The 12,625-nt window shown below is 38.1% G+C and overlaps 1 protein-coding gene across 1 annotated transcript in view; it reads right to left on the reverse strand.

The window, feature by feature from the left end:
* The window catches only part of SPAG17 (sperm associated antigen 17), a 236,047-nt gene that overhangs the window by 120,087 nt on the left and 103,335 nt on the right, over nt 1-12,625 (reverse strand). The window contains exons 16-19 of the mRNA XM_086717947.1: nt 10,407-10,634; nt 10,093-10,311; nt 3,189-3,250; nt 2,486-2,599 (exon numbers count right to left, since the gene is read on the reverse strand). Of these exons, the coding sequence (XP_086574073.1) occupies nt 2,486-2,599; nt 3,189-3,250; nt 10,093-10,311; nt 10,407-10,634 (623 nt within the window). The remainder of the gene's footprint in view (nt 1-2,485; nt 2,600-3,188; nt 3,251-10,092; nt 10,312-10,406; nt 10,635-12,625) is intronic.

The following is a 12,625-nucleotide window of genomic DNA, read 5'->3' on the forward strand; positions in this document are numbered from 1 at the left end:
TGAGAGAAAAAGAAAAAAATTTGAGGAAAAAGACACAATCTAGGGATAAAACACTAAGACATCAAAGGACTTTAATATTCTCATAGAGATAAGAGAAGATATGGTATCAGGTAAGACAAATAAGATGCTATAAAAAAGTAATTTGCAATTATAAATAGAACTTTAGGAAATTAAAAATGATGATAACAGAAATAGAAGCCTCAGTAGAAAAACCAAATGAAAGCTGAGCCATATCTCCAGGAAAAAAAAAAAAAAAAAGACAAGTATTGGAAATTAGGAGAGAAAAGGTAAGGAAATTGGAAGTTCAGTCCAGAAAGTTCAGCACCAGAATAACAGAAAGAAGAAACAGAAAAAACAGTAGGGAGAAGGTTATCAAAGAAATGATTACAGAACATTTGTTTCCTAGAATATAAAGACAGGAGTCTCTGGATTGTTCTGGGCTTACCACTACGATACTTGGAAATAGAACCACACCAAGGCACATCAACAGGAAACCAACAACACTGGAGCAAACAGAAGATCTTAAAATCTCCCAGACAGAAGGAAAAAAACAGGCTCAAACAACTAATCAGGAATCAGAATTTCATTGTTGCTTTTCCTCAAGGACAACCCAAGAAGCTAGAAGACAATTGAGGAATGCCTTCAAAATGTTGAGGGAAAATGCTTTCTGACTGAGCATTTTATGTAAAGCCAAAGTGTCCCTCAAACGAAAGGGTAGAATTAAGAGGGTTTCACACATCCAATGCCCCCCCCCCCCAATTTACCTGCCATGAATTTTAATTCAGAAAGCAATTAGAAGTGATAGCCCCCTACAAAAAGGGAGTAACTCAGGAAAGAAGATGACACGTGATTCAGGAACCCAGTGTCTGGTTGGAAAGAGGGGCCAAGGATGTGACCCAGATGATAAGAAAGGAAGCTCCCAGGGCCACAGCTGTGAAGTAGGCCTGGAGGGCAAGCGGGAGTTCAGAGCATATGGGAGAGAGGTGGCTTAGATGATAAAATTGATCGAGTGCCTGTGTGGTTTAATGTATTGAGAGGAGATTTCACTCTTTGGTGGAGAGTTTGGGGATGAGTAATATAAATGCATAGTAAACTACACAAAGGAAAAAAAATGGGAAAACAAGCACCAAGGAAAACAAAAATAGTATCAAGAAAGAAAATGTAAATAGTTCAGCTATGAATAAAATTTATAAAAATGAAATAAACTAAATATTCAATATTGAGCTACACAAAAATGATGATATAGTTAACAGTGTTAGAGAATGGGAAGAAGGGAGTATATGAGTGAGTGTGTGTGTGTGTGTGTGTGTGTGTGTGTGTGTGTGTGTGTTCACATGCACATGCATACGCTAGATGGGGGTTGGCAGCTATTTCCTCAAGGGAGAATCAGTTGATGGTGATGCCCAACCAAAAGTAAAACTAAACAAAATACACTCATTATTAGAGGTAACTGAGTTAAGTAACACAAAAAGCCTGTAAATGCCTTGAAGATTTTTACCTCTGAGAATTTGGGCATGGGGGTAGGAGGGAGTTGCTATTTTTCAGAAGACTCTTTATAGAACTTTCTGGGTTTAAAAGTGTGTAGAGGTAGGGGCTCCTGGGTGGCTCAGTTGGTTAAATGCCTGACTCTTGATCTCGGCTCAGGTTCATGAGATGGAGCCCTGCGGCAGGCTCTTTGCTGACAGCGCAGAGCCTGCTTGGGATTCTCTCTCTCTCTCTGCCCCTTCCCACCCTTGCACGCATGAGCTCTCTCTCAAATAAATAAACATTTAAAAAAATGTGTGGATCTAAAACTTTGATGTCAGTAGTTAAAAAGATAAAAGCAAGTACAGGTTTTTGCATAAAATGTATACACAGAAAATGTAGGGTTACTTGTTATTTTGCATGAGCACAAGTTCTGTGGCCAGATTTCTCAGGTTCATATCTTGCTTCTCTCACTTGCCAGCCATGTGACCTTGCACAAAAGTTACTCTTGGTCAAGATGTCTCAATTTTCTATTATTTACATAGGTTTCTACTTCAAAGGACTGTTGCAAGGATTAAATGAACAAATAATACTTACTAATCATTGCTAGCAAAATGGTTAAGTGCTCAATAAACACTAGCTATCACAGGTTCCATTGACCTGTAAACTGCATCAGAAAATACTTTGAAATGTAGTGAAAACTTTGTAGAACTGATAGGCAATATGGGAAAAATAAGATTGCTTTCCCATAATGCCTTACTTTTGTTCTTAGAAAATATGTACAGCAGTCATGTCTATTTCCTTTCTTCTTCAAGGTTTTATAAAAACATCCCTTTGGGTGGAGATTCCCTGGGCGTGCATAGCTCGATCTGGGAATACATTCATTTTAAAGCTGAAGTAAATGGGAATATTGATCAGAAGTAGATCTGAGAGAGTGACCTAGACTCCAACTGTTCTAAATCATACCATGACTCCCCAGACCTGTCCAACCGTCTCCTGGAGACTCACGGTCCATTAATACCTGAAGCAGAACTTTTGGTTTAAAATGTTCAGTGTAACTCCAGTCCATTAAACTGCGTTGTTGCGTTTTCTTTATGTCCTCCAGGTCTGCTTCCACAGTCATCTTCTTGGGTTTCTAAAAAACCATAGGAGTACAATTTCAGCTTTAATTTGTTCAAGTCCAAATGGAGCCCTCTTGGACTCCATCGACTAACCAGCATGCACTCCATTTTAATTGGGGAAATCTGCATATGTATAAATCCATATGGCAACATTTTAGGAGAGCTGCTGCCAGAAAGAGTATGCCTTTGAGTTTTTTTTTTTTTTATGGGCAACATAATCTAAATATTTTTATTGTTAGGTTATACTCTTCTGAGTCCTGTTAGCAATTATAGGCAGGTTTTCTGAACTCACTTCAAGACAGCATTAGTTCTACATGGCTGTATGGTCAGCAGGTGTTTGTGAGGTTGCCAAGCCACACTGTCTAGAGAGGAGCATGGAGCTTGGAAGTTTTGCTTAAGCCGCTAGTGAAATTAACTCCTTTCTCTCCAGTTGGAGCTGGTCTGAGGATGTCCGAGTAATCCCCTTCCTTATCCTGCTAAGCATCTCCTTTGTGTGTGTGTGTGTGTGTGTGTGTGTGTGTGTGTGTGTGTTTCTCACTCTGGGTCACAGTTTTCTCAGATCATCTTACTTGTATCTACACTTATAGGAAAACAATTCCTTACCTTTTCAAGAGGATCAGCCTTTGTGACTGCTTCATCTTTGATCTCATTGTTCGTGGTCTGTTCTGTAAATCAAAGACACCAACATCCAGTTGTGTTTGGGCTTTGTTCTTGCCTTTGTCAGTGCTGTGCCTTTTTGTTGCCCATATGATCTATGTTTCTGTGCTGAAAAGGTAATTCCTGAAAGGCATGTTTCATGCCTCCAAAAAGGTGTTTGTGTCAATAATTCTAAATCAGTGTCTACCTAGAAAAGTTATACTAAACCCTTGGAAAAGAACCCAGCTTCCTCTATGATACATTCCTAAATCATATCAGATAATTATGCCTTCAGACTATCTCCCTCACTTCTAAAAATGTACCTTTACCTTTATGAGTTGCAAATATTCGCTGATTAAACTACAGCTCTTGTGATTCTGAATCTGTCATATAGAAATGGATAAACTATATAGCACATTCCCAGTTTGACCAAAGAAATGGAGTGGGTGATGAATCTTGGGGTAATGTATTTGTGATGCCGCTGAATAACTGAGCCAACATGGCTTTTTACCAACCTTAGAACGACAGCAAATTAATCGCTGCATAGTCATATATAAAATGGTCCCACCTTCACTCTCCAAACACATCCCTTCCACTCGCGTTTTGCTCCTTCCTCTCCAGGCTCTCCAGCTTGCTTGCTGTGTCTTAAAGTTTTTACACTTGCCATTCATTCTGTCTTGCTTTGCTTTTAGATAATCACTTGGTTCAAACCCTTATTTCATTCATATTGTTACTCCAATGTCATCTCTTCCAGGGCTTTTCTGCCTTTCACCCTGTTGTATTTTTAATCATGGCATTTACTAGCATCTGATAATATTTACTTGTGTCTATCTCTCCATCTTGGATGTGAATTCCTGGAGAATAAGAACCTGCTCTTATTTTCTGTAACTGTACCCCGAGTGCCCAGCACATGGTGGGACTTCAGTACAGTTCATTCTGATTGAATGAGGAAAATCTATATCATATAATAAAACCGGAAATGTATCTAAAGCCATACAGAGAGAGAAGAACTGTGGAAGAAACCCAAAACAAAGGCTTATTTTAGGGTAAGCATAAGATTCAGCTTCATTCTGTGGCAAAGAGAACTGTATCTACACCTCTAGCGGGAGTAGTTAATCATGTCTACCAAGGATAGACCAATGTTTTTCTTTCTTTTAGGAGCATAGCTACTTACATTTTTGCTACTAGTTTCATCTTGCCTTGGGCTGGTGAAGGTGATGGCATGAATGTTCCATTTTGATTTAGGGGAAAACTATAAAGTCAATTCAGTTCAGTATTTATATAAATACATCTACTCAAGAGAAAACTCGGGCCAACTATAACTCTAAATAGACCATGATGTCCCTTGTGTCCCTAAAGCAATTGATATGAAATCTGTGGAATAAAAATTATTCTATTCTGTGGTCTGCCAGATTTCCGGGAGATTTGATATTCCCTCCTGTGTCTAAGGATCCAGCAGAAAAAGTCTCCAGTTTAGAAAATATGTTTTAAAAAACTGTGCATCAGTTATTTTGTCAAAGGAAAGAACATTCTAAAACCAATCTGAACTCTTTATTTAATAGTAGAGTAAAAATCATTTTTTCCTTTCTTTCTGATTCTCCCTTCAACCCCATAATCCTTTGACAGTGTGATTCAGTAGTTTTTGACACATCTGGAAATGGATGCTTTCTCATCCCTTTGAAAAACAGCTTTCCTAATCTGTTTTACTTTAGAGATAACAAGATCCCTCTGCAAAGCAGTTACTTTATTAAAAAAACACCCAACAAGCATAGAGGGCACATCTAAACCCATAGCCTCACGGTTATCAACTCTCAGGTTTTTCATAAATATCCAATAGGCCCTGTCAAGTTCAAAAACAGTCTCAGATGGAAATCCAGTGTTTGGTTAAGAAAAGCACAAATATTCAGTCCTTCACATCCAGCAACAGGTTTTTATATGTATTTGATGCTAAGATGGTTTTGCAGGAAATACGTGAACAATTTCTGCTTTGTTTCAAACGATTTCAAGTGGCTGCTTTAGAAGTACGATTCAGAGTCGGGGGGGGGGGGCACGCAAGACCAACAACAAGTTCCCTTAGACACAGCAGCCATCATGGGGCACCAAAGCTCAGCCACCCTCCCCTGTCTAACTGTAACAGTTCCTTGATGGGGGTCAATACACACCCTATAGGATCCTTTACAGGTTGTGGGGGTTCAGCTCTCAAGGATTGCTCCGTCTCTAGGACACACTATCCATTATAGCATTTTTAGCCCCGAAGATTTAGAGTTGCTCAAATCATCTACTTTCCACCAGGATTTGGAACGCTAATTTACATGGTCTGACCACCAGGTGGCAAAAGTTGCCTGAAGAAAACTATATACCAGTTGCTCTTCTAAAGAAAAGAACAAAACACAAAGGAAAAAACCTTAGGCCTTATATCTCTCCTGGCTTATTCTGGATCCATATTAACACAAAGTGACTTCTTTGTCATACATTTACATTCCCACAGGATGCACTAATGCCATAAAATCCCAGATTAACTTATTTGGCTTAATTATTTCTGTGAGCTAGGCTAATACGTAAGGGCACTTAGAACAGAGAAATAGGAAATCAACCCTTTTGGGAAGTAAGACCCAATGGTAATAAAATCGAGTTAAGTATCAGCATAAAGAAGAGCCCATGAGTGTGGCTAAGCCCATAGACAAGAAATTTCTGGAACCGAGGAAGCCACAAGACACAGCACTGGTTTGGAGTTAGCTCTCTGTTGGAATCCTGACTTCCTCCTACTTGTATGTAGTTGAACAAGTTACTTAACCCCTCTGGTCTTCAACTCCTTGTCTTTAGAATTGGGATAATAGTATCTTACTCATAGACTTGAAGTTTATATTGAATACTAGTTAATATATGTAAAATGTCTTAGCATAGTGCTTGGAATATAGCAGGGCATTACTAAAGAAATGTTATATCCTTCTCTCCTCTGTCCCCCTCACCCTCACTTATCTGCTCTACTAATCAGCAATCAGATTTTCCCTAATTCTACTCTATCAATGACTTCCTCTTTTACCCTCATCTAAGTAAATGAAAATGGCAAGATGACTATTCGGTCAATACTGACTTGGGGCTCCTGGGGGGCTCAGTCAGTTAATTGTCCAGCTCTTGATTTCTGCTCAGGTCATGATCTCATGGTTTTTGAGATTGAGCCCCATGTTGGGCTCTGTGCTGACAGCATAGAGCCTGCTTGGAATTCTCTCTCTCCCTCCCTCTTTGCCTCTTTCCTGCTTGAGATCTCTCTCTCTTTCTCACAAAATAAATAAATGTTTAAAAAAATACTGACCTCACATCTGTTCTCTTATGGCACTGATGACTTACTTTTGTTTAATGCTTTTTAAAATTATGAGTTATAACACATACAGAGAAGTACATAGAACAGAAATGCTTAGTATCGTGAATAATGATAAAGTTCCAGCACTGCAGACATTTTATGTGTGTCCTTTTATAACCATGAACTCCTTGTTAAACTATCATATTAATCCTGATTTTTTTGTGTGGATCATTTTGGGTTTTCTACATACACAATATTTACAAATAGTAATAGTTTTGTTTCTTCCTTTTCAAATCTTACATTTTCATCTCTTTTTCTTACCTTACTGAGTTGGCTAGCATCTCCAATGTAATACTGAATACAAGTGTTTATAGTATATACCTTCCTGGTGTCAAGGGAAATCTTTCAACATTTTATCTTGATATATAATGATTGTTGTAGCAATTTAAGAATAAACTTTACAAGGTAGAAAATTTTTCCTTCTGTTGTTAGTTTGGTAAGTTTTTTTTTCATGAATTTCTAGAGTTTTAAGTGCTTTTTCTGCATCAATTGAGAATGATTATATAATTTTTCTCATTAGTGTGTTAATTGATAAATTATATTGATTTTTACAATGTATGTTTTTTCTCTATTCCTGTTATAAAAACAACTTGCTTGTGATGTATTAGCATCATTTTGTATATTGCTAGATCAGCTTACGTATGTTTTATTCAGGATTTTTGCATCTGCATTCATGAATCTGTTTGATGTATAATTTTCTTCTGTAGTACTATTGTTGACAGTTTGATTTTAAGGCTTATGCTAGCTTCCTAAAATGAGTAGGAATGGATACACTTTTTTTTATTTCTGGAAATAATTTTTAAGGTCAAAATTATTTCTTTTTTGAGTGGTATCACTAGTAAATAAGAATATTTGCGTTGGGTGTGTCCTTTTGGGGAGGATTTTTATATTTTTATTTATTTATTTTATCTATCTATTTATTTTTATTTGAGAGAGATAAAGAGAGCACAAACTGGGGGGGAGGGGCAGAGAGAGAGAGAGAGAGAGAGAGAGAGAGAAAATCTTAAGTAGGTTCCATGCTCAGCATGAAGCCCAATGTGGGGTCCAATCCCGTGACCCTGGGATAATGACCTGAGTTGAAATCAAGAGTTGGACACTCAACTGACTAAGCCACCCAGGCACCCTGGAGGATTTTTAATTATTGATTTAATTTATTTAAACAATTACAACACTATTTCTTCTTGAGTCACTGTTGGTAAGATATACTTTTCTAGTCATTTGCTCATTTCATTCTTATGTTTAGTGGAATAAAGTTGCTCGTATCCTCTTATTATCTTTTACATTTCTGTAGGATCAGAAAAGAGTGTGTTTCTTTATTCCTATTGATTTTTATTCCTGTTATTATTATTTATGCTTACTTTCTATGTGATCAGCCTTTTCTAAAAAAAATAATTTATCAATTTTAAAAGTCTTTTCAAAGAACCACACTGTTATATTATTTGTTCTTCCTTGTTACATCTATATTTTATATCTTAATAATTTACTCTTATTTTATTTTCTTCCTTTTACTTTATTTGGATTTATTTTGTTCATCTTTATCTAACAACTTGAGGCTGATGTTTGGCTAATTAATTTTTAGCTTTCTTTTTAAAAATGTATTCCTTTAAAGCTGTGAACTTCTCTCTGAGTATCCCTTGCTTTAGCTGCATTATAGAAATCTTAATATTCAGTATTTCCATTACTATTCAACTTGAAATATGTCTTAATTTCTATTGTGACTTTTTCACTGAGTGAGGTGTTTTGCAGAAGTATATTTCTTAATTTGGAAATTTTAGGTATTTTCCCGTTATTTTTTTTGTAACTAATGTCCACCATAATTTCACCGTGGTATGAGAATATACTCTGTAGTTTTGATCCTGTGAAAATTTGCTGATACCTGTTCTATGGCCCAGCATACAGTTAATATTTTTAAGATAAGCATACCTGTGACCCTTAAGAAGCTATAGTATTATGGAAACTTAATACAGACGTATGAATAATTGTAATAAGCAGTAGGAAATGATCATTAATGTTATAAAGGGAGCACAGATTAACTGTGACCACAGGAATGCTAAGGGAGTCATTTCTAGCTGGACACATCTAACAAGGCTTCATGGAGGTGCCACTGAAACCTAATTGTAATAAAAAAGAAAGCTCTAGGCGAAGGGTATTGTGGAGGAAAGACACAGATTGAAAACAGCAGGCTGTGTAGAGGAAATAGAGCCTAATTCTGTTTGGCCAGAGCATGGGATAAGTAAGCAAAAGGGAAAAAGTGGAAAAGATTTTGGAAAAGTAATTTGGTACGACTGGAGACGCATGGTACAGCAGGCCAAAAAATTAGGTTCTATTAGTAGGGAGCCATTGAATGTTGTAAGCAGGAAACTAACAGCTGTATTTTAAGTGATTAATCTGACAGCTATGTATAAGATTGCTCAGTAAATTTAGCCTAATAGTCTCCTATGCTTCTACACTTCCTAATATAACATTTATGATGCTATATTCTAATTTTTTAATGTGTTTTTTTTTTGTGTTTTGTTTTGTTTTGTTTTGTTTCATTTTGAGAGAGAGAAAGACAGAGCATGAGCAGGGGAGAAGCAGAGACCGAGGGAGACACAGAATCTGAAGCAGGCTCCGGGCTCTGACCTGTCAGCACAGAGCCTGATGCGGGGCTCGAACTCATGAACTGTGAGATCATGACCTGAGCCAAAGTCGGATGCTTAACTGACTGAGCCACCCAGGTGCCCCTATGATGCTATATTGTAGAATAAGAGTCATTACCTGAGCTATAAGGAGGAGAGAAAGGGAATCGGTGTTCTTCACTGAGCATTGATTTTGTACCAAGCTCTGTAGTAGGCAGTTCACTATCTTATTGCAGGTAGTTTTAAAATAATTTTTCATATAATCACAATAACCCTATGAAATACTAATGAGGAAAGTTTAATTACGTTCACCTCACTATATTTACTCAGGTAAGAGTGCGCTAACAAGCTTTAGGATATTTTAAAAACAAGGGTTGGAATAACAAGGACTCACTCAGTAGCAAAGTTTAATTAACCAAATACCTTAGAGGTTAAATAGTTTTTCAATTGAAACAGGGGGGCATTTAAATTTAGATAATGTTTCTTTTTTAAATTTTAAATTTATTTACTTGAATTCAAGTTCATTAACATACAGTGTAGTATTGGTTTTCAGAAGTAGAATCCAATGATTCATCACTTATAGGTAACACCCAAGGCTCATCCCAACATGTGCCCTCCTTAGTGCCCATCACCCATTTAGCCCATCCCCCCACCCAATACCCCTCCAGCAACCGCCAGTTTGTTCTCTGTATTTAAGCGTCTCTTATGGTTTGCCCGCCTCTTTGTTTTAGTCTTATTTTTCCTTCCCTTCGCCTACATTCATCTGTTGTGTTTCTTAAATTCCACATATGAGTGATAATGTTTCTTGAATCATTTTTTGGATTAATACATTCTATAATAGTGTCTACACACACACACACACACACACACACACACACACACGATTACTCACCTGACAGCGCAGACTGGCACTGAGTCCTCAAGCTGGTCTCCTGCTCTGACAGCTCTATATTTTCATAGTCTAAGGGTTCCTTGCTGTTTGGGTCAGACTGCTTCATTTTGTTAGAACCAGACCGACTAGGGTCTGAAGGTTCTTTACTGACCTCATCCTCTTGCGCCAACATTGACCAATTCTGATCCACAAATAAAATTCTGTCTTTGGCTTCAGTATCTAGTCAGTTTAAAGAGACTCCATCAGACACAATGCTAGAAAAATCAACAATCATAAAACAGAAGAATGCTTTTGGTTCCCTCCACGCACAGTACCTGTTTGGTGTTTGGCCTCTTGGGTATTCATTTTCATGATGTATTTCTGCCTTATCTGTTTAGCAAATCTGGCAGGGTTGTCCCACGGTATGTTGGACATCTCAGAATCTGTTCCATACATCATCCCAGAAGGCATTAGTATGCCTTCTTCATTAACCTCAGAGAGTTTCAGGCTCTCAAAAGTAAACACTTTGAAGGCTCGTTCTACTTCATTCCAGCTCAAGACTTCTGTAAGAAAGCAAGAACTATATGCTGCTAGGAATGCTCTTATTACCACATGGTACAGGGCTGACAGAGGGGCGCCCAGAGGGTCTGTCCACCGCAATGACAAGGCAGTCATATCATGATGGGTGTTGACCTGACTCTAAACATGGGCTCCACAGTTCTGCAACAAATGTCAATAGTGCCTAATAATAAGAAAGCTGCACAATCAAGGTATAATCTATCAGGATAATGTTCACAAACTGCTTCATAGCTTAATCAGTATTAGGTGTATTAGTATTAATTCACATGGATTCTCCAGGGTACCATATTGATTGAATATGTTTAAAACTTATGATTTGTAAGCAAAAGCACCTTTGCCACTGTTATAATTTGAAACAAACTACTCACTTGTGTCTAACTGTTACATTCACTAGGTTTTACTGACCCTTAGGTCTCAGAAAAGGCCTTTTTTCAGCCACTTGAACTGGTGGGTGAAAATAATAATTGCACTTCAAAGGTTATCAGCTTTCAATTGGCCCTATTCATTTGTGCTTTTTTTTAATTTTTTTTCTTAATGTTTTTATTTATTTTTGAGACAGGAAGAGACAGAGCATGAGCAGGGAAGGGGCAGAGAGAGAGGGAGACACAGAATCGGAAGCAGGCTCCAGGCTCTGAGCCACCAGCACAGAGCCCGATGCGAGGCTTGAACTCACAGACTGTGAGATCATGACCTGAGCCGAAGTCGGACGCTCAACCGACTGAGCCACCCAGGCGCCCCTCCATTTGTGCTTTTATTCTCTTACAGTATTTAGTTCATCCATCCACTTACTCACTCACTTACCTGCTCACTCATTTTGTTTTCTAAGTATTAGGCTTTGTCATAGATGCCTCAGATTCAAAGAAAAGATTTGGTTCTTGCACTTTAGAAGTTCAAACTAGAGGGGTATGAGGTAGGTATTAGCAAATAACCATGGGATGCAATGAGGAAAAGTAAAATGATAGTGGCAGATCAATGATTCTGGGGTAACCTCTGCTTTTTCTCCAATAGAACTAAGGGCATGTGTTTTTGGAGAAATCATGAGGAAATTCAGAAGAGAAACAGGGAAGGGGGAAAAGTTACAGAACTAAAGAAGGTTTGCTCATTCATTCATTTTGCAAATATCTTTTGAGCACATATTAGTGGGCAAGGAGTATAGTAAAAGCTGTGACCACAGCAGTAAACTAAGCAGTGAACTCCTGGTCTTATGGAGTATCCATTTTGGTGACTGGAAACAGGGTAAACAGAGAAGTGTATACCATATTAGAGATGATAAGAAGGATAAAGCCAGGAAGCCAGGTGAGGGGATAAAAAGTGACAGCGATTGGGGAGGGGCTTTATATATATATATATATATATGTAAGGTAGAGAAGTGGGAGAGCAAGTTCTGTGAATATCTATCTGGGAGAAAAAGTGATAGACACAGGAGAAAGAGTAAGTGCAAAGACCCTGAGGCAGTGGGGTGACCAACATGTTCAAGGAATCACAGTGAGGCCAACGCAGATAGAATGGAGTGGAACAGCGAGAGCTTCACAGGTGATGAGCTCAAAATATGGATGGCAGAAGAGTCTAGATTGTACTTTGAGTGACATGGGTGGCCACTAAAGAATTTTGAGTTAAAGAGGCACATGGTCTAACATTTTAGAAGGATGATTCCAGTTATTGCATGAAGCAAAGGCTAGGTAAAAAGGTGAAAGGCTGTAGACCAACTGGAAAACTATTGAAATAGCCCAAGCGAGAGGCGATGGTGGACTGGGCTGGCATCACGGAGGGATGCGGTGGGATTGGTTGTGGGGCATAAGAAAAAAAGAGGAATCAGAAATGACTTGCAAGGTTGTGGAAGAAAATAGTTGCCATTTACTGAAATAAAGAAGACTGTGAAGGGAGAAATTCTGGGGAGTCAAGAGTTCGGTTTTGGATCTGGTAAGTAAGAAGTGCTGAGGGAGGGAAGAGAAGAGGAGAAGCAAGGGTTTGGGAT

Source organism: Puma concolor, chromosome C1 (genome assembly GCF_028749965.1).
Source record: "Puma concolor isolate L17-30 chromosome C1, mPumCon1.1.hap2, whole genome shotgun sequence".
NCBI lineage: Eukaryota > Metazoa > Chordata > Mammalia > Carnivora > Felidae > Puma > Puma concolor.